The sequence below is a fragment of the Fukomys damarensis genome, unplaced genomic scaffold (genome assembly GCF_012274545.1).
Source record: "Fukomys damarensis isolate Sample0158 unplaced genomic scaffold, DMR_v1.0_HiC HiC_scaffold_37, whole genome shotgun sequence".
NCBI classification, from domain to species: Eukaryota; Metazoa; Chordata; class Mammalia; order Rodentia; family Bathyergidae; genus Fukomys; species Fukomys damarensis.
In genome coordinates, this window is record NW_022900949.1 from 7,652,098 (window position 1) to 7,678,412 (window position 26,315).

General features: G+C 50.6%; 1 protein-coding gene across 12 annotated transcripts in view; it reads left to right on the forward strand.

The window, feature by feature from the left end:
• Positions 1-3,083: 3,083 nt before the first annotated feature.
• Ranbp3 (RAN binding protein 3) overlaps positions 3,084-26,315 on the forward strand; it is a 51,389-nt gene continuing 28,157 nt past the window's right edge. For 3 of the 12 annotated variants that reach the window (XM_033759805.1, XM_033759807.1, XM_010634788.3), the window contains exons 1-2: positions 5,924-6,100; positions 21,116-21,171. In XM_033759805.1, coding sequence (XP_033615696.1) covers positions 6,061-6,100; positions 21,116-21,171 — 96 coding nt within the window. In that variant the 5' untranslated portion in view covers positions 5,924-6,060. Of the gene's footprint in view, positions 3,250-5,923; positions 6,101-21,115; positions 21,172-24,698; positions 24,783-26,315 lie in introns of those variants that run through there. The other 9 variants (XM_033759803.1, XM_010634784.3, XM_033759804.1 and 6 more) reach the window with 7 other exon arrangements.

Consider the following 26,315-nt stretch of genomic DNA (forward strand, 5'->3'; position numbering starts at 1 on the left):
TGATTCCAGCACTCAGGAGGCTGAGGCAGGGGGATCTCTGTGAGTTCCAGACCAGCCTGGGCTACATAGTGAGTTCCAGGTCAGTCTCAACTACATAGTGAGACCCTGTCTCAAAAAAAAAAAAAAAAAAAAAGTTAACCTGTGAGAAGAGACCACCCGGACAGGCGGGCACGCTGTGTCACTGCGGGGAGCAGGATTGGGAAACCATGGAAACTTAGCTGGCTCAGGGGGCTGACGAGCCGGACAGCTCTCGTGTTCCTGGAAAGGCCGCAAGGGGATCGTATTTAGCGAATGATGACAAACTGCTGGGAGTTTCCCCAAGTGTGGGACGCATGTGGCGCAGGACATGACTTCCGGCCACACGTTGACATGGCATCCGATGACAACAGACACAGGGATCGCAGTCATCCTGCTGGCAGTTCTCACCCCTCGCTCTCAAGGAGCAAGTCCCCAGGGAGCGATAATGTACCTGTAAGGCCGCTCTAATCCCCCTGTCCACAGAACACAGGGCAGGCTGGGGCTGGGCACCTTGGCAAACCGTGCTCTGCTCTCCTCCTCTGGTACCTGGGCTTTAGCAACATTGTTTTGTGTTCATGTTTAAAAGACCTCCGCCCTGAGGCTTAGCGGTTTTCTATTTTTAGCATCTGTGTAATGTAAACCCCACCCCAACTGGGGATGGAACTCAGGACTTTCACTTGCAAGACAAGGCTCCCGGCCACTGAGCTAAATCTCTGGCCCTGTTGTTTTGAGATAGGGTCTTGCTATACAGTTCAGGTTGTCCTTGAACTCACTATGTAGCCCAGGCTGGTCTCCAACTCACAGCGATCCTCCTGCCTCAGCCTCCCGGACTGCTGGAATTACAGGTGTGAACCATCACACCTGGCTGGTCGGGAAATTTTAACGGTATTAAATCCTCCCACTGCTGTAATAAGAACAAAGAAAAGTTCCACGCCAAATGCTCTTGAACTCTTTCGCACCTCAAGATCTAACACGCATGGGAAGTTCCCGGGTACCTTGTTAAAATACAGATTCTGGCTGAGGTCTGGTTTGGGGCCTGGGATTTTGGAGACCACACAGAAAGTACCAGATGCTCGGGGGGGGGGGGGGTCAGGGGTGCTAAGCAAGCACAGTACATCTCTTCCCAGCTCTGTGGGTGGTGGTATCACATCCCCAGCTTGAACGGGCCGTGGAGGAAGTTCTCACACCACGGAAATCAGCAAAGGACATGAAGCAGTGCTCAAGTGGGCGTCCAGATCTGAGCGGTGAGTAACACCAGTAACACGTGCAGCAAGCCAAGCACTCGTACACGATGACAGTGCTCTCTCCACTCCCCACCCCGAAGCAGATGGTACGACACCAACCACACCCCACTATCGGTAAGAGGTAGAGACGGTCACAGAAGGGGTACACGAGCACAGGACAGATGCACAGACAAAGGATAGCCATGCCCACACGTGTCCTGGATTTGAGATTGGTCAACCTTTTCTATGATTTTTCTCCAACAATAAACCCGTTCAAAGAACTGGTAGAGCCAGGTGTGGTAGCGTACACCTGCACTCGGGAGGCTGAGGCAGGCAACTGTGACTTCAAACAGCCTGAGCAACTCAGAAAGACCCCGTCTCAAAATTTAAAAGTAAAGGGCCAGGGATTTGGCTCAGTGGCACCACGACTGCCTTGCAAGCGCAAGGTCCTGAGTTCGATCCCTGGTACCCTCCACACACAAAAAATACATATAAAAGGGGCTGGGATGCAGCTCAGTGGCAGAATGCTTGCCTAGATCTGGGAGGCCCTAGGTTCCCTCCCCAATTCCGGAAGTCCCCAGCCTGGGATCTAACTCAGGAGTGCAGCCGTCTGCCTTGCAAAGGCAAGGTCCCGAGTACAATCCCCAGCTCAAAAAAAAAAAAAAGTCCCAAACCAAGGTATCCGACGTGCAAAGACACTGAGGCCGGAATGACCATGCTCCGAGGGTAGAAAGACCACAGCAGTGCAAAAGGAGAGTGAGGGGGGCGATGGCAGGCAACTTCAGGGCTTTCTCAGCCCGAAGGAGAGATGTAGAGTTCAGTCCGCTCAGCTAAACACCCTTTGGAAACCAGGGAAGACACGTGCCCCTAGCACTTATACCAAATGTTTTCAGTTCCCATTGTAAAAAGCTTGCTCAGCCTGCTGCTGTGTGTGGAGCAGATCCTGCAGTTTCATTAGAATCAAAAGAGGGAGGACAGAGAGGCTGCCCGGTCTTCAGAGACCCGAGGCCAGTCAGACCCAGGGAGCTGAGGGCAGGTGGCGCAGAGCTGTATCCCAGGGGTGAGGACCCCGGCGCAGGACTCTCCGTGAGGTGGGCAGCAGGACGACGGGGAACAAACCGCGGGAGTCTCCAATTCTCAGCTCGGGAGGCCCCTGATGTCATCTTGCAGGCCGAGCTGGGGATGTAGCGCAGGAGCAGGGTGCCTGCCTAGCATGCGTGACACTCGAGGTGAGCGCCCCAGTTCTGGAAAAAAAATTTTTTTTTAAATAATAATGTGCAGACTTGACAAAGTGCCAACTCTAGCTGCGGAAAGAAGGCACCAGTCCCTTGTACACTTGGGGAGCCTCGAGCCCACTTTACAGATGCGGACGCTATAGGTGGGGGCAGCCTTGCTTAGTCGACGGCCCCATTTTAAAGATCGCCCATCCCGCACCAATCTCCAGCCTCGGCTTCTCCCCCAGCACCCGGCGCCCTCCCGCCACCTCCCCGCGTGACCTCCGGAACGTGCTTGTCTTCTAAGGTGGGGAAACTGAGTCCCGGGGTAACAGGCCATCGCTCTACGCATGTGGAAAGCCCCCGCCCGCAGGCCGGGATTTACCTGGAGGAAAGCCTCGGCTCCTGTGCCCCAAATCGCTCACTTCACCGCTGCAGGGACCCCCCCAAAAACAAACAGGAAAAGAAAGAGCGTCAAGTCCCACAGCGCACACAACCAGCTTGCGGCGCAAACTCAGCGCGCGTCCTCTCGCTCGCCGCTCTGGCCGCGCCCCCTCCGTCAGCGGGAAAAGGAGGCGGGGACGGTTAGTGCGCAGGCGCGCGCTCGGCGCGCGAGCAGGACTTTGGCTCGGCGGGTGGCTGAGCGCGCAGGCTCAAACTGTCCGCCTAGCGCAGTTTGGGCTTCTTCGATGCGCACGCGCAAGAGTCCTGGCAGCGAGCAGGCAACCTGGGGGCCGGCGCGGGGCCTTGTGGGAGGGCTTAAGGAAGTAAAATGGCGGACCTGGCGAACGAAGGTAGGGGAGGCATCGTCTGGGGACAGCTGACGGCCGGGAACGGGCAGCGGGAGGCCTAGAGGCCAGAGGCCCGAGGGATGAGCCCCCGGGAGTGCAGGAGTCCCGTCCGTTGCGCCCTAGCGGCCCAGCGCGGCCCGCAGGCGCCCCCCATTGCGCCCCCTCAGGCTGGGCTCGCCGGCCTGGCCCATCACCGGCGGCAGCACCGGTCTCTGCCACCGACGAGCTAGAAGAGCCGGGAGAACACCCAGAGGCCCTCCCGCCTCGCAGGGCGGAACCAGGGCGAAAGGGGGCGGGAGGCGCTTCGGCCTCGAATGTAAATAGATCTCGGGGCCTGGTCCGGGCCGAGAGCTCCTCATTCACTCCTTTCCCTCAGTCTCGGGGACCCGGCGCCCCCTTCCCTGGCTGCCCGTTCCTTTCATCTTGCGCGATCCCCTCCTCCCCGCGCGTGGGGCCTCCGAGCAGAGCACGGAGGAGGCCGAGCCGCGCTCACCCCGCCCCCGCCCGAGCCTGGCACCCTGTTCCCGCCCGCACCCGCCCCGGGTCCCCTCCTTGGGGCCTGGTCGCAGGATCGAGCTGCCGACAGTTCTGGCCGCTTCTTGCGCTCTCCCCACTCCGCCCCCGTTTTGGGCTGTACTTCCTGAGAGAGGCCATGGCACCCCCCCGCTGACATCTCACCTGAGCGTTTGTGACAAAGTGCCACTTCCAGATCCCCCAGGGGACGCACTGATGGCTGCTGCCGTCCACAGTTATGCCACTCTGGCTGTAGCTTGAGGACTTCCGAAGCCCTATTTTTAGCCGCCTCTTTTTCTGGGTGCACAACTGCAGGCGTCTCCCCTGCCTTGGGTTCCCCCAGCGATGCTTCCTGCTATACGGTACTGAGTGGCACCCGACTCATGAATAGTCCGAGTATGTTTTCTGGGCCTTGGAGAGCCTCTGGGATGGTGCTAAGTGCTGCTCAGAGTGGATGTACTGCTGGTAATCTCAGCACTGGAGAGGTTGAGGCAGGAGGATCACGGTGAGTTTGAGGCCAGCTTGGTCTAAATAGTAAGCGCAACGCTAGCCTGGAATACATAGCGAGACGCACTCTCAAAAAAGAATAACGCCCCTCCCCCAAGTCCGGACTGTCATCTCCCATAATACTCTTCACAAAAGCTCCGTGAGGTAGGTACTGTTAACTCCTGTTCTGTTGCTGAGAAAACTGACTTAGAGCAGTTAATTTACCAAGAAGGTGCCCTGCCTTACCCAGGGCAAGTCACACAGCCAGGTTGGAGCAGGGATGTAAACCAAGGTGGTTTGGCCCCAGAGGCCATTCTTTTATAAAGTAAAGAGGCCTTACTGGAAGTGGAAAGTGGGGACAGAGGGATTGGCTAAGTGGGAATCTGTATGACACCCACTATTTATTTACATCTTAAGCCCTGATCGCTTCTGAACACCAGAGCCGTGCATCCAGCGTCATATTAGATGTTCCCATTTGGGAGTCCCCCCCAAAAATCCTGGTCTTACTTCCCCTCCCTCCACCTGCTCATCCCACAGCCCTCTGCCCATTGCAGTAAATGGCAAGTCCATTCTTTGAGTTGCTCACACCCGAAACCTCGAAGTCACTGGAGATTCCTCTCTTTCACACCTCACACCAAGTTCTGTCGATTGATTGTATCTCAGACACATATCCAGACAGGGACCACTTCTCACCACCTCCACTGCCTTCATTAGGACTTCCTTACCCATCTGACAACTTAACCTGGAAGCCACAGTAGCCCCTTGATTACTCCCTGCTCTCCTCTCCTACCACGCTCTCCTAGTCCTTACTATATCGGCCCAGGCTTTCTCAGTGAGCCTGGAATGGGCCTTGCACTCCCTCTTTTCAGCCTCTCAATCTCTCTGCTGGTTCCTCTGCCTGAAACATTTGACCTCACGGCTGGCTGATGACCTGCAGGTTTTTACATATTGTTTTATTATTGAGGACTTCTCTGGCCACTGCATTTTCTGTCCCCTTTACCCTCCTTTTATTCTACAGCCCCTATTGCCACCCAGCATGCCAGATGTGCCTGACAGAGCATAAGCTCCGTGAGAGTAGGAGGTTATCTGCCCTGATCGCTGTTGGATCCCTACTTCTAGAACAGTGCCTGGCACAGAGTAGGTGTCGGAGAAATGCATGTTAAAGGAAGGCCTGAGTGAACGAATGGATGCATTCCCCAGTGAGAACCCTTACTGTGAGGGAGGCCTTCGAGCACAGACAGTATGGTCTGCTGTTTTCCGGGATTACTGTTTGTGGCACAGTATACATGAGCTGTACCTTATAAATTGCACAGTTTGAAAGGGTAAGTGTGAGGCAGAAATGGAATGCTTGGTACTAAATTGTAATGCTTACTTAAGTATGCCACAGTCATCTGGCATTTTGTCCGTGATAGTTCTGTGACAGTTATCCTCAGATAAAGTCTTAGTGAATTTCTGTACCTTGGATATCCCAGCACCTTTAATCTGGCATTGAGTGTTTCTAGAAGACTATTCTTGCTTTGGACATGCATGGCCTGTAGGATGTCTAATTTCTTATCCACTGTATAAAGAAGAACTTCCTGGCCTGTGTGTTTTGAAACTTTAGGGCCAGCCCATAGCCATGTCTTTCTCTTGCTGTTTAAACTCCAGTCAAATGCCCTTTTGACTTCTGCCTTTTCAGACTGGGATCCTAAGCTGCCCCTCTGCACTGGATGGAACCCATCTCTGTGTCTGTCTGAAGCAGTGGCTGTCCACCCTGACTGGGCAGCAGAACCACCTAGGGAGTTCGCTTAAAGCCACAGGTGTGGGGTCTCGGATATGCAGCCAGGGTTGAGAAGCGCTGACTTGAGTAGTACAGGTGAGGTCTGCTGTGTTGTATGCAAAAAGCTTCTAAGTTAGACACCCAATATTGCATCTTCTTGGCCCTTGTTGCCATGGTAATTGCTTTTCCTGGATGAGGACAGCAGCTTTTGTAGCTTTTTCTTAGCAGTCCTGCAGTCTATGGCTTTTACAGTGCAGTTGGAATGCTTCTCCTAGAAATATGTGTGTGTTCTACGCTTGAGTTCAAAAATGTTCTCTTTTGTATGGCATCGCACTCTGGAACCTCCCAAACTCATTAATCACCTTGTCTCTGCTGTTACTCTGCGTTATAGCCTGAATTAGATTTGGAGGCGGAGTATCGTCTCTGTAAATGTAGAGGGGGAAAAGAGTGAGCATAGTGTATTTGAACTGTTGGGAATCTTGGATTGTGGATTTCAGCATTAAGAGGTAAAGTAAGTTGCAGGCTGTGGACACACACAGGGGAGACCCAGGGACAGGATAAAGCAGGGAATCTTAACTTGGGCACCACTGATCTTCGGGGCTGAGTAATCTCTCTTGGGGAAGCAGCTGTGCTCGCGTTATAGTATATTTAGCAGCATAGTGGCATCCCCACACCTAGTCACTAGATGCCAGTAGCACACACGCCCTCGCCCACACTCCAGGGGTTGTGACAACCAAATATGCTGCATACTAGCCACCTTTTGGGGGGTGGGGGAGAGTCGCCCCTGGGTGTAACTCACTGGTGTAAGGTGGTGGGCACAAGTTCTGCCCTCTGGAGAACTGGGCTTGTGTTGTGACTCTGCTGTGTACTCTGGGTGACCGGGGCCTCAGTTTCCTCACCCTTAAAATGGAAATGTTGAACACAGTGCCTGGCTCGTGGGTGCTGTGGGCACCAATCTCAGCCCACGGGGTCCACACTGGGATTTCCGGAGGCTGCGTACACAGCAGACATTGTTCTGGACACGACTGGCTCCCGTGTTCGGCAAAGAGAGAGCCAGGAGCGAGTGTCAGTGGTGCAGTGGGTCTGCCCTGCTCTCGGAGGTGGCCCCGGGGAGCCCGGGACGGGTGCAGGAGAGAGCAGGGTGTGGGTCCCCTCCAGCCCTGTCCACCTCTCCTCGGGTGAATGCTCTGCCTTCGGGTGCAAATCCTTCATGGTGGCGGGGCCGCCCCGTGCACGCGGGCTCTGGCTCAGCATCCCCGATCTTGGCCTGTGAGACACTGATGGTGCCTCCCTCATCCCGAGAGGACGACGGAGGTGTCTGCTCACTAAACCCTGTGTTCGTTGGGGGCAAAATTGCCCCAAATTGAGAACAGTAATCTAGCCTGGCTAGGTATGAGTACAGAAATTTTCAATTCAATTTTCACCTTTCTTGTTGACTTCAGGAATACAGTGGAGTTTTTATTGATTAGAACTCACATGCTTAGAATCAGTTCACTAATTTCTCACCACCGCCTTTCCCTACTTTAATTATTTATTTATTTATTTATTTATTTTAAATTTTTTGGTACTAAGGATCAAACTCTGGTCCTGGCACTTGCTAGGCATGCGGTGGAACCACTGAGCTAAATCCCTGGCCCTCTCTGTTTTACATTTAATATTGAGAGTAAATGAAAAACAAATGTTTGAAATTTTTCATGAATTTATGACGGAAGTTGATGCTCACTTGTCCTGAGACCAGATCATTTGTTCTGAGTGCCTCGGACTCAACTGTGCTACCTCTGTCTATAGCAGATGTGGCCTGGTGGTCATTGAGGGTGTCGTGACAACTCAGAGCCTGCAAAACTGTTACACACTAGGAAGAAAACTTAAGTTTTGCCCAGGATCCTGTGTGCAGAGAGAAAAGCTTATAGTTTGCAAAACTTTGATCCAAGTCTCTAGCCAGCCTCACAGGAAACTGGAATTAGCCCAGCAGTCTTGTTACCCTTGTGTGCTCACTAGGAATTAGGGGGAGAGGAGATAGGGTGCGTTTGGGGAGTCTGAAAAGAGAATACAGGAAAACTACAGGCACAGGCAGAGGTGGCTGATACTCAGTTGACTTAGCAGTGCCTTGGTAGCTCTCCATGGTACTTTGAGGCCATTGGACAGCTAACAGGTTTGTATCCTTGCCTGCTTTAGATGTGGTGGTAGCAGTGGAGTTTCTTTGTTCTAGTTTAAGGGAATTTTTTTTGGCCAGCTCTGCAGTGGTCTTCATGTGGTTCCTGAAGAACTGTATGGTGTAGGTCATGAGTGTAAAGGTGCCCCTCCAACACCTGTAGCTCCCCAGTTTGCTTTCTCTTTGGTGATTTTGGCACTCAGTGCCCCTGTCCTGTCCTCACTGCAGATCTTAGCCATGGCTATGCAGTGTCCCCTTTTTTAAGGAAAATAAGAGCTACTGCCTGGGCCACCCCATCTGAAATGGTTGCTGGAGGTCTAGGGCATCTGTAGTCTTAAAAGCTCCACAGATGTTTTATGATGTGAAGCCAAAGTGAAAAACCACAAACAAATCACAAACCTGAGTGGCAAGCTGATACGTTTAATTGGAGCCATTTAGGTTTCCCTTTGTGTATCTTCAATTAGGAGCCAGTGCTTTAAATTTTTGAGGTATCAGAGGAAAGCATACAGACTTCGGATTTTTCTTGAAAACCAGGACCCCTTCTTGCACAGTAACGATTTGCTGGGGCTGAAACAGCCCATGTACCCTCCTGGACACCATAGTCTCCACTATGTCATTCAGGACGTGGCCTGCTTCCTCCCTTTCAGGTACTCCTTGACCTTGGTTGGCATTTGAGTCTCGATGCTACCATCCAGCCTTTCAGACCTGGCATTCTCTACATTCAGAGTGCTCTGTAGCGGGAAACTGCTGTAAACTCCTGACGGTCTATAACAGTGGTGGCAAACCTATGGCATTTGTGCTGTTCATTATCATTGAAAGCTCTGAGAGGTTTGTCATCACAGGTCTATAATGAGTTGAAGATGTGGTGTCCTTGGGCTCCTGGTCCTCAGGGTATAACACACGAGAGCCATTCTCAAAGGCAGTCCATGGGAGTCCCCAACATCTCCAGGGGCTACGAGTTCAAGGTGGTTTTCATAATAATAATGATATGGTGATGATGGTGATGCTGCTGCTGCTGGAGATGGAACCCTGGGTCTTGCACATGGTCGGCAAGCACTCACTACTGAGCTGAACCTCGAACCCCATGTTTGCTTTTTTTTGGTACTGGGAATCCAATTCAGGTCCTTGTGCTTGCAAGGCAGGTGGCGGAAGCACTAAGCTAAGCCCCCAACCCCTATATTTGCTTTTCTTACTCTCATTCTCACATGGAAAACAGTGAAGTTTTTTTTCCAGAGGTTGTATAATGTATGATATAGCAGCTCATACATACACAAGCAAATGAGAGCTCAGCTTTCTTATCTTCTGTTAAGTTATATATTACAGGGATTTTTCAAGATGTAATATAATGCTACTTTCTGTTTTTAAAAACGGTTATTTTTCATAAAAATTTGTTATTTAGGTGTATCAGCCTCATGAATGTTTTCAGATTTTCTTAGCCTTTTTTCCTAGTAAGATGCCATAGTAGTATAGCCCATGTTTACAGAAATAATTGGAAATGCTCATCCATTTTTGCACAGAAAGGGATCCTAATATCAAAAAAAGTTGAGAACCTCTATCCTATGATCGTGGAGCCTCAGGGATTGGAGCCTTCATGAGGCTTGTAATGATATTAGCGTGCCTTGTCTTCACTCTTGAGACATTTTAAACCAGGGCTGGCCAGCAGCCTTCTATTCGTGTGTGTGCGCGTGTCTGTGTGTGTGTTACCTCTACCTCTTAGCTCAGAACCTTGGGCAGGTTGTTTGACCCTATATTGTACATTGGTGAAATGGAAATGACCATAAGCAAGTTGGGGGATGGTTGTAAGAGCATATGTGAGTAATTGACCCACTGGCTTGTCAAGATAGTTACTACTAGCTGTAATTTTTCTAGTTGGATGCCTGATATCAAACCTGTCATTGCTGGGACAAAATACCTGACACCCACAACTTAAGGAAGGAGAATTTTATTTTAGCTTATGTTTCAGTCCATGGTCAGCTGGCTTCAAGGCGGGCAGCATGGCAGAGGAGAGTTGCTCATGACGTGGCAGACAGGAAAAAGAAAGCAGAGAGAGGAGCCAGGAATGTAGTAAACCAGCAGTGCCAAACGTATGGCACATGTGCCCAAGCAGGCTGTTTGTATCATTGAAAACTCTAAAAGGTTTACTTTCCAGTCTGCTCCCTAGATACCCACCTCTTCTGGCCAGACCCCACCTCCTAATGGCAAGTCAACTATAAACCCCAATAATCCGCTTACCTTCCAGAAGTCCCACCTATGAGTGCATGAGGCTCTTGGGGGGATCTGGATGTAAACCATAACATTCTGCCCCAAGCCCCCATAAGACTCATGTACATCCCTTTATGCAAAATGCTTTAGTTTATCTCTGAGTTGCCAAAGTCCTCCTAGTTTGAGCATTGCTGAAAAATCCAAGTCCAAAGTCTCCTCTGTGAATTAAGGCAACTCTTAGCTTGAGCCCTTGTAAATATCAAAATAAAAGTTAAACACTGCTAACATACAATAGCACAGGGTAAACTTTCACATTCAAAAAGAAAGACGAAAGGGAAGAGAAAGGAATGAGACCAAAGCAAGACTGAAACCCAGCAGGGCAAGCCTTAAACCCCATGGCTCTGTGTCCAGCACCCAGGGCAAGCTGAGGTAAGACATGAACTCCAAATGACTCGAGTGGTCCTGCCCTTTATGATATTGATAGTTGTAGCCCTCATGGCTTCTGTCTTGGGCTGGCTTTGCTCACTCCTTGCGGCTTTCCTCAGATGTTCTACATTCCCGGTTTCTGCAACTTTCTGGGATCTCTGCTGCATCTTGAGCTTTATTCTCACAGCTTCATGCACTGCTCCCTTAGGGCCTCCTTGCCTGGCCTCCCAAGCCTTCTTCTGAAATCTGGATGGAAGCCTCCATGACCTTGTACTCTTGCATTCTGCAAGCCCATAAATTAGTACCACATGGATGATGCCAAGGTTGGCCATCAGCTTAAGCAGTAGGCAGCCCTTTTCCATCATGGCTGCAGAGGCCTCTGGGTGCCTGGATGGCTGAGCACAGTACCCTGGGGCTGTCTTCTCAAAGTGATCACTTTTGCCATTTTTGAGCAGCAAAGGATGGGGGTTTCCTGATTCTTCACATGCCCTCAAGGCATTTTTCTTAGTGTCCTGATCAAAAGTACTTGGCTTCTTTTCATTAGTAATCTTTTTGGCAACCAAGTTCTCCTCTGCTCCAACTTTATAGCCCCAGCTTTATCGTTGTTTCCCAGGTATCGGGGCTCAAACTCAGGACCTTGCGCTTAGGAGGCAGGTGCAGTGCTACTGAGCTACATCCCCAGCCCTGTTGGTTTGTTTTGTTTTGTTTTGTTTTGTTGGTACAGGGGATTGAACTTGGGACCTTGCACTTGCAAAGCAGCCGGCGGAACCACTGAACTAAATCCCCAGCCCTGCCCCAACTTTACCAGAATTTCCTTTCTGGTGAAACTCAAAACTGTTAAATCACTCACCTATGCCATTTGCTCCTGATTCTCAATGCAGAGCTGGCAAAAGCCCCCAACAATCTCCATGCTACAGCCTTAACAGTAGGCTGCCTTGAAATTTCCTCTGCCTGATTGATTAGTTCACTGCCTGTGATCTCAGTCTCCCATAGAACCTCAGGACATGAGCAAAATGCAGATGACTTTTCTGCCCAAACATGCCACACGTGGTCTGGAGTCCAGTTGTCAATGAAGTTGTTATTCCCAACCGAAACCTCCCGAGCCTGCTCTTCACTATCTGCATTTCTATCAGTATTCTGATGTGAGCAGCAATCAGAATCTCTCTTCAAGCTTGGCTTACAGCATTCCAAGGCTGATCCTCCAGCCTGCCTCTCCAAACCTTTCCATGCTACCCTGCAAACCTCTTCAAAGGACTTTGAGCCATGTGGTCAGGTAGTGTCACAGCACTGAATCTGCTTCTCCAGTACCAATATCTGTCTTAGTTACTTCCTTTGTCACTGGGACAAAATACCCACAACCTGCAAATTAAAGGAGAGGTTTATGTCAGTTCACAGTTTGTAGAGTTTTCATTCCACTGGCATGAGTTACATTGGGTTTCTCCAGCTCAGCGTTATCAAAGCTGGGACTGGATGATACTGACGCTGCAGCTGATGGGGCTGTGCCGTGCACTGTGAGATGGTTAGTGTCACCTGTGGCCTCTACTTGAGGCCAGCACCACTCATCCACCCCTGGTAAGGACAAGGAGAGATGTCTTCAGACATTGCTAGGTGTCCCTTTAGGGACAGAATCACCTCAATTGAGAACTCTGGGTTAGGGGAGATCATTAATATCCAAGAGACTCTTTGTATTCCATCAACATCTGTCCTGCTCAGTGCCTATACTACTGCAGACATTTAAATCCACATTCTGGGTGGGGAGGCAGAGACATCAGTCTCAGAAACTGAGGTTGCCTGGCTTATATACCATCTGCCCCATTAAGAGTTTATTCTCATGTCTGTAGTTGTGAACAGAGATCTGTTTTTTCCAGAAAATTAATATGAGGTTTCTAAACTTCAGTTGGGGTTGAATCACTCTTGGTGGTAGGGGACTGTTCTGTACATCATAGGGTGTTGACCGGGGTCCCTGTCTCTCCACCTGCTACAGCCATTAGATGCCATCAGCAGGACACATCCCCCCATTGCCTAACCAAAAATGTCTCTAAACATGGGCAGTGTCTCCAAAAGGGAAAATCCTGTTTAAATCCTGTTTGAGGACAGGCTCCTCAAACCTCAGTGGCTCCTGAAGTTTACAGGATTAAATAAAACTATTCAGGAATACATTACTAGCCAACCTGTAAGACTTACCTTTCCAACCTTATGTGTGTGTGTTTTCTCTTTTTTATTAGCTATGTGGTATGTGTTATGTTAGTTATCTGGTGTACAGTACGGGTTAATAATGCGTGATGAATATATTCGTTGTGGTGTATTGGTACATGTATGCATACTGCGTCTTGATCCTTTTTACTCCTCCCTCTTCTCCCTCCCAACTCCCCCAAGCTTCTTTTCCATAATGACCCTTTGGCAGCTAAGTTGTGCTGAGGGCCACCTATCCCTCTTAAGGAGGAACAGTGCCCTCCTTGACTTGCATCACTGTCTTGGCTCCAAGGTGAGGGTCTGCTGAACGCCAGAGATGCACTGGGGCTGACGGCCAAGGCCACATGAGGAGGGAGGGCTACAGGACGAGCATACCCAGCTCCAGCCCGTCAGTCCAGCCCATACTCATCCTTCCAGTGGATCAGTTGCATCGTTTTAACAGGCACTTGTTCTCCTAAAAGCTGATGCTCGAGGGCCCAGCATCTGCTGTTACTGCTTACAGTGCTGAAGACAAATAGGAAGTCTTAGATCCAGTGTTGGTCGCTCCCTGCACATACTCAGAAGGCAGCAGGCTTTATGCAGCCAGTGTACAGTGCCTTTACTGAGCTCAACTCGCCAGGATCTTTCACCCAGCTTCTTGGGGACCTCTTCACCTAGAATTCATTCCCGATTGGTGTGTGTATGTGCTGAACCTAATGTGAACAGGGTAAGCAGTCCTTGGTAGTTTAACTGTCTCTACTGACAAGCCTGGGAAAATGACCACCTTTTGCAGAGAGGAGGAAATGTTCTGCAGCATTGATGATAGTGGCTGCTCAGGACCTGAGAGTCTGGGGCCTGGGTTCAGCTCATTGTCCAAGGTGAACCCTGCCTGTGGGGTCTTTGTTGGGCAGTAGCTGTTTTTAACAGGTGGCATGTGCCACTGTGAGGGAGCGGGATGTCTTCACAGCCTGGTGATGGCATCTGAGTTGGATCACAGCTAAAACACCTACAGGGTCTATCTGCAGAATGCTCTGTCTCCGAGGCCCCCTTTGTCACCTCCACTCCTCACCTCAGTGGCTCCTCAAGGCTGCTTTCTGGTTCCCTTGCATCTGCTTCTGTGTCCCTGAGGTCTTGTCTCACCACTCCCAGTGTGACCACTGTGGCATTGTACAAGCTTAGCGTCCCTAATTTGAGGCAGGCAGTGGAACCACTGAGCTAAATCCCCAGCCCATTAGCATCCCTAATTTGAAAACTCCAAATGGAGAATGTCCAACCCAAAACTTACTAAGCACCACCATGACACCACAAGTGGGAAATCCCATATCTTGATACTTTGTTTCATGCTGAAAATTCTTTTAAAATAGTGTATAAACTGCCTCTAGGCTGTGTCCTGAGATGTCTAGGGGCACAAGTTAATTTCATGTTTAAATTTTGGCTCTTGGATCCCGCTGTTCCTCCCTTGGAAAGGGCCAAACTGTGAGACCCTTACCACTTTGGGGGACCGGAGAGCTGGCAACGGTCCTAGAGTCCAAGACCCTTGCTCCAACGGGCCTCTAGTGTGGTCACTTTGCAGTCTTCTGAGTGTGATTTAACAACAACACTAAGGCCAAAGTGGGACTCACTGTGTGCCAGCCGCAGCCCCTAACCCTGTAAGTGCGTCTTTTCACTTACTCTTCCCCAGGGTGGGCCCAACCCCCATCCCCGTATCCCCGTGTTCAGACCAGGACCGGGCACAGGAAGGGCAGTTAACTTGCCCAGGACTCCACGCGCATGTGCGGAGGCAGTTTGAACGCGTACGAAGACCAGAGCCCGCATTCTGAATGTGCATGTGGGTCAGCTGCCTGCCTCAGCACAAGCTCCGTAGTCCTTGGATGTCTTCCAAGCCAGTTACACGGGGGATTTCCAACCTCTGCAGGAACTTTTCCCCAAACCTCCGGCCGCTTTCCCTTCACCTCAGCTGTACTATGTTGCACCACCTAGCGGCAGAAAGGAGCTACAGCACCGTTTCTCCCCTTGGGTTTACACAAAATGCTGACGTGATCATGTGATTTATCAGTTTTGTTCATGGGTTTCTGTGGGACTCAAGGCTGGAAGGTGCTCAGAGCACAAGTTCTGCCTCCGTGGCTATGGTCGGTGGGGCAGCGATGGAGCGGGTAGGAAGACTTAGCTGCAGGGCCGTACAGATAGAAATAAAAGGCTCGATGTGGTTGGCCCAGTGGGTGTTTCATGGGAAGGAGGTATCCAGCATAGGATTCAGGTAGGCAAAGGTCCCCAGCTTCCTGTCTGCCCAAGGCTTCCAGGCTTGTTTCATAGATGAAAGGTAATGAGTCATCATCATGGCAGTGTGGTGATGTTAAATGAGATTAGATACGTAAAGCGCCCACCAAGTATCTGGTAAAGTGAACAAATGTGAGTAGTTCATTGATCCTGTGGTGGTTGGAAGTTGAGGGCTCTGGCTCTTTGGCGCTCAGCTTGGATTTCAATAGACAGTGGCCCGATGAAGAACATTCCAGAAAGATGTGTATGACATGGAAGATATCACTTCCAAAGACTGTACCCCCTGTGGCTCCAACACAACAGTTAATAGGTGCTGGAGGTGCCATTTAAGGAGAGCTAATTTCTCCTAGGGCCCCACCCGCAGCTGGACCAGTGAGCACTGAGTATGCTGCGAGCCCAAGATTCAGAGAGGTGTCGCCTAGCAACAGCATGTTTGAGGTCACTTCCAGGTTTCACCCAAGAATGCCATGTGGTGACAGGACAGGTTTACCTGTGTTACAGCACAGAGCTGTTTAGAATAATTCCTGAGAAAGTCAGGAACTTGAAGGGTGGAGACAGTAGGTGCAGCCAAATCAATGCAGTTGCTTTATCTGCTCTTTGTGTTGAGGAGATGCTTTCCATATTTTTTTTTTTTACAGATATGAAGATTAAGACACATCAGTCCAGGATCATAGCTCGTTTTACACAAGTACTCTGCTGACATTTTGGTCTAGAATCCTAAGTGATTTTCTGCCCAGGAGCCATTTCCCAGCAGGTGTAGGAGTGGTCGGGAGGGGAAGAGACAGGAAAGTCAGTGGTATCCCAGGTTCTCCCGGCTCTGCAGAGCATCCTCTGGGTCAATTTCACAGGAGCGCTCCAGGGCAGAGGCTACTGGTAGCCATGGGCAGGAGGTGCTGAACTCATTGTGGGGCAGCAAGACCAGGCATCATCCGCTTACATTACTCCCTCCCAAGCAGAGAAGGAAGTTTGTGGAGGAGGAGGTGGAGCAGTGCATTATCAGTGTGGATTCTGATGGGCCATGCAAAGCATTCTGTGGTTTAGCACTGACAGACCGACTCAGAATGCAACTTGTTTCACCATGAAGTGTGTACCTTGCAGTGTGTCTGACTCCTTTCTCAACGTAATTGCACACTATGTTCTTGGGGGCGGAGGCACATGATGGGAGAACCAGCCTTGCCCTGACCCCAGAACTCATCTTCCACTCCTGGTTTAGCTTACTCTTCCCCAGGTGGTTATCCAGAATCTTAACAGACAGCTGCTTTTTTTTTCTGATGTCATCTCTCAAAAGAAAAAGGTCTCTGCTTCACATCTCTGGGCTGCACTGCTCGGGGGAGGGGAGCAGCAGACTGGGACAGGGCTCACTCCCCGCCTTTGGCGTTGAGGTGTGTGGGAGCGTGTGACATGGCCCTGTGCTTGGGAACATGGGTGAGACAGGACCACCGGGGTTGGAGACCCGGCCACAGCTTCGACAAGTCACTGGCCCTCTCTGTCTCTGATTCCTTTCTTGTCAAAGGGTTTTGGTGTCAGCTGTCTGCAGAGGATGAAGCCTGGTGCCTGAAATAGCGGTGTGTGAGGCAGCAGGGTATGTTTGCCGTGAACAGCACGGCAGGAACTGGGAAAACCCTAAAGACAGGATCCAAGACAGGTGGAAACCAGGTGTCTACCCAGGACCACAGTGGGGTTCTGGCCCCTGCTCTCTTGCTCTCTCTTGACTTTGGGGCCTGGGAGTCCTTGGTGAGAAGAGGGGAAACACCTCACATGTCCTGGACAGTACAGCCCACCCCACCCTGTGTTGCCGGGTTGTCAAAGTGACTTGGAGTCAGAGGAGGAAGTGAATCCTCACTTCCCTCACCAGGGTGGCCGCCACCCATGTGTGGATTGCAGGGCCTCGGTGCATTTGATGGTGGCAGGGGGTTCCTTATGCTGATGCCTTGGGTCCATCTCCAGGTAGGCTACTTTTACACCAGCTGATTTGATCAGGGAGCATTTCCTAGGACCTCTCCCTCCCTCCGAAAACAGGAGAGCACTTGATTGGCAGAGTCTGGGTGAAGAATGAATTTGATTAATGTTTTAACGAGGTAGGCTTGCATGGTGGCCTGGCTAGCCGTGTCCAGTGTTGGGTCACCCTTTGCTGTTAGGGAGCTGGACAGGGATTAGAGCAGGATATAGTAACGGTGCCTCTTCTGGTCTCCATCTGTGTAATAGCATGGTTGCCATTTACTCCCGGCCTGACTAGCAGGCTGATTCCAAGGGGAGCCTGGGCAGCCCTCCTTGGGCCAGGGCTTGTGAGCGTGGTCTTTCTGGGAGTTTACAGACTTGCGTTCCAAGCCAAAGCAGAGATGCAGTGCGCATCTGCATCTGGTACTTTGTTTCCAGTAGAGATGAGACTGAGGGTCCTTTCAGTGTTCAGCTAGTACAATAGTTAGGGTAGTGTGAATGCCAGACCTGCCATCAGCAGGGCTCCGTGACTGGGGCAGTAGCCATCATCTCTGTTGGTACATCACATTGGTTCTGTCCCCAGGGACCCTTACTGTGCCTCACCAGGCTTTAGTCACTGTGGTATTGGACACTGCTTGTTGAGTGCCACTGTTTGTAAGGCTCTATGTTTGGCCCTGAGGGTACAGAGGGGAACGGAACAGACGAGGCCCACACTTGTGCACTGACATCTGGGATAGGTGCCGCCACAGCAGACAGGCCCTAGACAGACCTGTCTCAGAGCTCCAAGGCTCCACTGGGCAGGCTGCCAGGTGCAGACACACCCCTCCATTTTAATCCACCAAAGCCTTCTGCTCTCGGCTTCCTGTTCTCCATTTTTCCTGTAGTGCCTAGCACAGACTAAGGGCTTGATAAATATGTGTGTGATTACATGGCAGCTGGTGGTGTATATGTGAAATAGACTGAGTAGATTACTTTTAGGTACACTGGGGACAGCTGTGCAGGGACCGGTCTCTCAGCCTCCCTGGAAAGTGGCCCCAGGTGACCTGTGGCAGGATGCAAGGCAGAGGAGCAGTACAGTGGGCAGGTGTGGAGTCACCCCAGGAGCCTCCGGAAGGAGTCCACGTCTGCAGGAGACTGTGTTGGCCACGCAAAAGGCAGTGACCATGTGCAGGTGTGCAGAAGTGTGCCACCGTTCAGGGCAGGCAGAGGCAGCAGGCTCTCAGTGCCACGGCAACACTCAGTGTTGGGTGGGGGGCAGTGGTGAGAGTAGCTCATCGGAAGGAGCCCAGACCCTTATCAAGCGCAGCGCATTGTGTTTTTAAGTGTACATTTCCCACCAGTGGTTCTGTCCGCTCTGTGGAGGACTGCTCTAGTGCCTGAGAGAAGAGGTAGAGAAAGAAAAGAAGATCCAGATGGTGCGTGGGCTCAGGTCCAGGACCCAGAGCTAATTTGGGAGAATTTGATCGGATGTCTGACTGGCAGCTTTCAGGCCTTAACCCCCAGAGCCCCGTTCTGTCCCCAGCTGAGCAGTGTGCTCAGGAGGAGTCGGTTGTCCTTGCATTGTTGGTCCTCTCAGCCCACACCCTGCCATGTGGTCCTGAGGGTTGCCTGTCTTTCCCACCTTCTCTGTGCCTTCCTCTCACTCATCTCTTCAGATATTTGTTGATGCCCCACAGTGTGGCAAGTGCTTAGACCATGTGATGCGGAGTAAATAAGCAGTCTCTGATCTTCTAGGGATACAGACCCTAAACCTATGAATGTATGGTGGGTCTAGTGGCTATACTTGCTAGGGAGGAAAATAAACCATTTTAGCTTTACTTGAAGGCTGGTCTGGGTTCTCCCACAGGATTCCTGAGTATACCGGCCATTGAATGGAGTCAGCAACAGCAAGAGCACCCCTCCCAGGCCGCAGTGTGTTTGTGACGAGGGTAGACGGCTAGCTCAGACTGGGGCAGAGTTAGCTCTGCACAAGCCCAGCTCAAGGCCTCCACCAGTATCACCAGGATTTGGCCTTCCCTGTCTGTCCCTAGCTCAGCTTCCCTCTGGTCTGAGGCCCCCGGTGATGACATGTGGCTACCTGTAGCCCGAGATCTTATATCATCAGCTCAACAATCCCAGCAGAAACTCACCTCTTCCCTGGTGGCCCCTAAAAAAGGCCCGGCTGTATTCATATGCCAGGTCCTCGGGGTAGGCAATGCTGTCCTTGTCAGGCCTGGAGCTGGGCCAAAGGTGGGCTGATTCCTTAAAGAAGATGAAGGTTGAGGGGACGCTTAGCTGGCTGAAACCCTGGCTTCCTGCTGTGTCATACAGAGCCAAGGAGTGGGGTGCAGAGTGGACCTGGGCTTATGGGGCACCGGGATCCCTGGCTGCAGATGTGATACAGATAAGCTCTGCTCTGGCCCCAGAGCCTGTTTGGTGTCACTTTCTGACAGAGGAACATTCATTTGTTCATTTATTCATTGGAGTATGTCCAGGGAGATGGCAGTTTAGGGAAGAGGGGAAGGGAAACCTCCCTCCCCCTGGTGGCACTGGGTTCTCGTGCCTGTCACATGCCTTGGGCCACGCTTGATAAGTCCAACTCAAGTGGACCCATACAGTGGGGCTGGAGGGGCGTGGTGGCAGGAATGTCATCACCAGTAGGCTGCTTGTCTGCAATCTGTGGCCCCAAGGAATGGGTCTGGGGGCTGGGGAGTGCGTAGCGTTTATTTGATTGCCTTGGTACTGTCCCTTCCTTTCCTCAAACCTGCTTCACGGCCCATTTTTCTCCCATGATCACAGTCACCACACCACATCACACCCCCAGTCTCTGTACATCTACCCTCATCCCCCTCCTCAAATATCTTTTATTAGAAACAATGCTTCCCAGATCCTGAGCCTGGCCTCACCCTTACTCCACCATCCTAAGCACTGTGCCCAAGTCTGCACCCTACACGAGCGCTCCCACATGGTAATGCTGTGCTCACGCACGCTTCCTAGGGTGACATCTGACTCCCAGGACAGGGCCCCAGGAGATCTTGGCCGGACTCAGTCCTGCCTGCCTCGGAGACACCAGAACAGAACGCACAGCACGTGCCCACCAGATTACCAGCTCCTGTGCCACAGCCCCTTACTCACACCCTCCCTCTGTGCCATGAATAATGGTGGAGGAGGCCCTGAGTACACCCCACTCAAAAGGCTCCTTGGTTTGTACTCAGGGTGAGGCCATGAGGCTGCAGAAGCTGGACCTCTCCTGTGGGGTCCAGGTGTCCCTGTCAGCATGCACCAGGACGGCAGCAGAGGCTTCCTGAGCAGGGCTGAGTAGCCAGGGGCTGTGGGCCCAGGCAGGAGACATGGTGTCCTGTGGCGGCCGGAGGTTGCATTGCTCTTGTCGGGTGGTCAAGCGTCCCAGAGTGTTTCTTCCTTCACAGCACCTGCCAAGGTGGACTCTCAGACTTGGCAACTCCCCAGATCCTTTCTTTCATGTTCCTGTGGTGACCCAGGCCTGATATTGGGATTATCTGACCAGTATTCTCCCCAGAGAAATGAGCCACATGGCCAGAGGCTGCAGCCTGGTCATTCTCTGGCCTGCAAACTTAAAAAACATCACAGCTAAATGAGTCTCCAACCTTTGGGATTCGGGAGATGCCACGTGAAGATCTGGGACAGCAGCTTCCCAGCACCCTGTAGGTCTCCTGTACATGCCTGTCCTCGGGACTCTTGATGGGATTTGCCGATGATCAGATTTTCACGAAGGGGCACAGATCATATATTCAGTGCCGTGTTCTTCCCAGCTGATCACACCCATCCACATTCCCAGGAAGAAGCTGTTGTACGCGATTTGATGTTCTGTGGAATTACTAGTATCTCTGTGTATATATATTTTTAACTGATTACAAACAAATTTAGCTTTGTTTGTTGTGTGAACATAGTGTTGGGGGGAAAAAAACTAATTTTTCTTTTTGCAGAAAAGCCTGCCATTGCTCCGCCCGTCTTTGTGTTTCAGAAGGATAAAGGACAAAAGGTAAGGGCCGGTATGTTCTCTTCTCACACCATTTCTCCGGTTTGCTCTCTTCCAGAGAGCTGCTCTCCAGGTTGCTCGGCCGGGCAGCTGCTGCCCTCTGACGGGGTGGCCCAAGCAGGGGCCTTGACCTGCACCTCAAGCTGGGAGGGAGAAGCCCAGTGGCTTTGGGTTTCCCTGGACAGGGCTCAGAGCGCATGGCTTTGGATGCCCGTTGATTTGTGACGTTTTAGAAATGCCACTGTGCATTAGGAAGACCACAGCAGAGGAAGGGAACAGGAGGAGAAGGTGAAGGAAGGAGAACAGTGCTGGTTAGGGGGAAGCAGGGTCTGTAGACGTCCAGGGTGTCGAGTGAGCTCAGTGGGTTCCATTCCAGCATCGCCACACATTTTAGGGCGATGACGCACCCCACCCAATGTGGCATCGACGTGTTCAGAATGGTAATGAGTTTGCTTGCATGATATTTGTCCCATTGCTCTTGCATCCCCCCATCCTGTGTGCACTGTTCTACAAAGGCCTGACGTGGTGAGCAGTGGTGAGCAGCAGCCCCTCGGGGGTCTGAGTGTCACGCCGCAGACCCCAGCTTGAGATAGCGGCTACTGGAGCTGCTGTTTACTGTGAAGCCGTTGCTTTATACACACCCTGGAAACCAGGAGCAAGGTCATGTCAGAAGTTATTTGATGCCGCACAGCAGGACAAGTAGCTCTTGTGACGCGTGACTATCTCAGATTTGTAGGGTCCCTCACCACTGATGTCCCTTGACCTGAAAGTGGATGTGATTTAATACCTCTTGCAGTATTTTATAGCAACAAAGCAGTGCACTAAATCAGGGATTCTGAGGTATATTTGTATCTTCTCAAGAATGATGGGGCTCGAGTGTCTCATCCTCATCATGGTGCTTGGTGGATTCCCAGGCCTCTTCCGGGGTCCCACTGCCAATGTGGGAGTTGCTACGGGTCTGGTGATTTGGGACTCCGAGCAGCTCAGCTGCTATTCTTAGATCCTGCCCCTTGGTCTGAGAAGAGAAGCCAGGGCTTCTTTCTCATTGTGTGGCCTGATTTTCCCAGGCGGTATTCCAGTGATCTGCCAGGAAGGGGTGAGAGGAAGGGTGCGTACGTGCATGCATGTGTGTGTGTAGGGAGCAAAAGGCCGCCTCGACACCCGCTCCCCACGGACTTCTGTGCTTGCCTGGCCAACGTGTTAGCCCTGTAACTTTAACTGCTTAGGCTCTTCTCTCTTAGACTTTCCTGTTGCTAATTGTTCTGCTGAAGAAAGAGGGAAGCTGCCTGTGAAAGCTTTCTTCCAGTGTGTTTTGGTGACCTAGGAAGGGTTCTCATTACTGTCATGTCCCTCCTGGGTCCTGACAATGTGGCTGAAGTCCACATGTTCTCAGTGTTTGTCCTTTCCGAGACTGATCGGTGTGAAGGGGCTTTAGTTCGCAAATACAGAATAATAAATAAAGTCTTGGGAATTGGATGTGTCTTAGGTACCCAGGGCATTTCTTTCTTTTCAAGAATCTTGGATTTCATTATGATCATTTGGACCAGTTTTAGTTTAAAACAGAGATCAGCAAACTGAGCAGCCCCCCACCATTGCCTGTTTTGTAAACGGTGGTAGTGAAACACCTTCGCCTTCATGGTCTCTGCTCAGCAGCGGGGTGTGGACAGAGACCGTGCAGACTGCAGAGAGGAAGGCGATTAGAATTGGGGTGTAGCTCAGTGGTAGGGTACATGCTTAGCGGGCGCAGTGCCATGGGTTCCATCTTCAGCACTAACAGAAAAAAGGACATTGCATATCTTTCTGACACTTTTACAGAATAAAATGTTTGCCAACCTCTAATTTAGAGCAACTAAAGGAATTAATTCTTTAAACCTGAAGACTTTAGGACAGCTAGCAAGCTGAAACTAAAATGTAGCATTTGTGAAGATGAATTTAAAGTGCTTTAAAAATCACTAGCTCCCATGTCAGGACTGTTTTGACAGCTAAGGGGGTTTGGCTGGAGGACATGAAGACCTTCAAGGGGTTTATACAAATTATCTTAAAGGGTTGGCTTGAACATGAACCAGAACAGTAGCTAGAAAGGCTTCCCAGTCATTTAAGAAATGTGCAAGGATTCCTATCAAAGTATTGACTGGAGCCGATTCCAAGTAGATTTCTAAAAATAACTGCCCTCTGCATGTAGAGTTCAGTGCCGGCTTTTCTGGCTTCTGTGAGCTTCCGCAGCAAGATCCGGACACACTGATTGCATCGTCTCTGTTTTGAGGGCAGAGCCAGAAGCTCTTGGCTGGGCCGGCCTGCTGTCTGCGTGGGTGCAGTCTGCTGTGCCTTCCTTGCTTCTTGTGCACTCAGAGTAAGGCAGAAGGTGAGCATAGTAGGGTAGGTATTAGTCTGGCCTGGCCTCTCTTTGGCTTCCTAACACAAAGGTCACAGGAATCAGGCCTGTGAGGAGCAGCCACAATGTTTTGTTTTGTTTTGTTTTTGAGACAGGGTCTCACTGTGTAGTTCAGGCTGGCTTTGAAGTCACTGTGTAGCCCAGGCTGGTCTCAAACTTGTGGTGGTCCTCCTGCCTCAGCCTCCCAAGTGCTGGAATGACAGGTGTGCGCCATCATGTCAGGCTTAGCCACAGAGTTTCAGTCAAAAGAGTACGAGGGCCAGGGATTTGGCTCAGTGGTTCCGACACCTGCCTTGCAAGTGGAAGGACCCCAGTTCAATCCCTGGTACCAAAGGAAAAAAAAAAACCAAAAAACAAAAAAACAAGAGTACGAGACCATTTCCTCTGACAGAGACCATCAGTCCCATCCTGTCTTGCCACAAAAGCCAGTCTGGAGAATCGTATGGGCTGTGGAGGCTCTTTGGCAGGCTCTTTATCTTTTTTCACCCTTTTGCCTCAACATTTTACTTTTACATTTTTGAATTTTTATTTTCAAAATTCTCAAATACTTGGAAAAGACAAGAATGTACTGGGAACATTTAGCTATCCTTCACCTGGCTTCACTGTGGACCTTTCTGTCAGTTGCCCTGGCTCTGTGCTGTGCCTGTGTGGTGTTTCCCTCACCTACGTCCACAGGTGTGTCTGAGCTGCAGGGCTTCCGTGGCTGCTAGACTGTGCACGCCTAAGCAGTGGTGATGAATTCAGTAAAAGCCTTAAATACATAGCCCATATTTTGAATTGTCCCTCTAATGTCTCTTCTGGCAATTTTCTTAACCTTTTGACCCCTAAAGATCAAGAATGCCCATTGTCCACGGTGGGAGCTCCTTGATAGTCTCAGGCCCCCCCATCTGGGGTGTATGAAAGAACCCACTGCGGCCTCATGTCTGAGATAAGGATTTGAGGTAGAAAGAAGCTAAGGTGCCAGCCCAAGAGTTTCTGTTTTTGTTCAATGACAGAGTCACCCAGAGTGCCCTGCGGAGGCCGGTGGCGTCTCTTAGCCTTGGGTCGAGTTACTAGATCCTTCTGTTCCATTTTAGAAAAACGGCGAGTCATTTTAATCCCAGTCCTGACACAGAAGGAGACTCCATGGCCAGTCAGCCAGCACCAGGGTTTTATGGATTTCCCTGTGCTCTCATCACTCAGACAGCGCTTCCCTGAAACATGGGCTTGCACGTGCGGCAGTGTATGTGTGTGTGGTGGGGGCTTTCTTTCCAGACCGCCTTGAATGGAGACTTTTCTCCTTATCTTTTTTTTTGGGGGGGTGGTACCAGGGATTGAACTCAGGTCCTTGCGCTTTCAAGGCAAGCAGTGGCACCAATGAACTAAATCCCTGGCCCTTCCTTGTCTTTTTTATGTGAAATGAGTTTAAGTTTCTTTAGGAGGATTGCTTCATGGTTTCTGGTTGACCAAGTTCTGCTTTTAGTGGTCTCCTTTTCTAGCATTTCTTTTCTTTTTTTTTTTTTTTTTTTTTTTTTTTTTTTTTTTTTTGTCAGGGAGCCTATCCCTTTTTTTTTTTGGTGTTTTGAGACAGGGTCTCATATGTAATTGAGACTGACCTGGAACTCACTATGTAGCCCAGGCTGGTCTCAAACTCATAGCGATCCTCATGCCTCAGCCTCCTGAGTGCTAGGGTTACAGGCGTAGCCACCACGCCCGGCTCGAGCATTTCTAAATGTCACGGAGGGATTTCAGGGTCACCCTGGCAAGGATGATGCCATTTGGCAAACAGACAGTTGCAGACAGGCTGCATAGCAGAAACCACAGTGTCACCGAAAACCCTGTCCTAGTATGTTTGATACTTACTGTCAGGGGGACAGGCTTGCCACTTATATTTTCAGTCGGTAAAGTATATTTCAGGGTTATGTGGAAGGCCTGGCACGTAATTGTTGCCTGGGAGAAAATCTAGGACCCATTGGGAAGATGCAGGAAGGGTGTTCTGTTAATTCTCCAAGAAATTTGCTCAGTCTATGAGAGAAGTGATGCTACATTTCTCAGCACTTTTAAGAATTATTTATTTTTAACCAGAGATGGAGGATTTGATCTCATTTTGGGCCTCCTCCTTAGACTTGCCCCTTAAGCCTGTCAATGGCTGTTTGAGCATTTACATTCCAAAAGCGGGTTAAAAAAATGCAAGTGGTTCTTATTAGAGACAGGCAGCTGCCCAAAGAGCTCTGGGTTTAATTTTCCCTGGTGAAGTGTTAAATCTGTGTCATAAAGTAGCTGCAGATGTTGGTGGCTGGACTGACCACCATGTCCCTCAGAAGCCCTCTGCGTCCCTGGGTGCCCCTAGATAGAAGAGTTGACAGTGCTGCTTTGGTGACTTAAGATGCAGGAATGAGTTAATGTTGGATTGCTTTGGTTTTCCTAAGAATTTTTGGAAGTTCTGTTAAATCCTCTTTACATACATCATCTCCTTCTACACCATCATACACTTCAAAGGCAGTGCCACCCCCCAAGAAAATAGTGCCCAGACTGGGTGCTCTGACCATGGTCTTCTAGTCTCAGCTACTCAGGAGGCTGAGGCAGGAGGATCTCCTTGAGCTCAGGAATTTGAGCCCAGTCTAGGCAACAAGGCAAGAACCTCTCTCTAAAACAACATAACAGCAGTGTCCTTTTTAGAAGGGAATCAGTTCATACTTAGAAGACATGAAGACACATCACCATGGAGACGGGGCAGCCCCGTAGTCAACTTAGGTCACCATGTGAGAGAAACAGC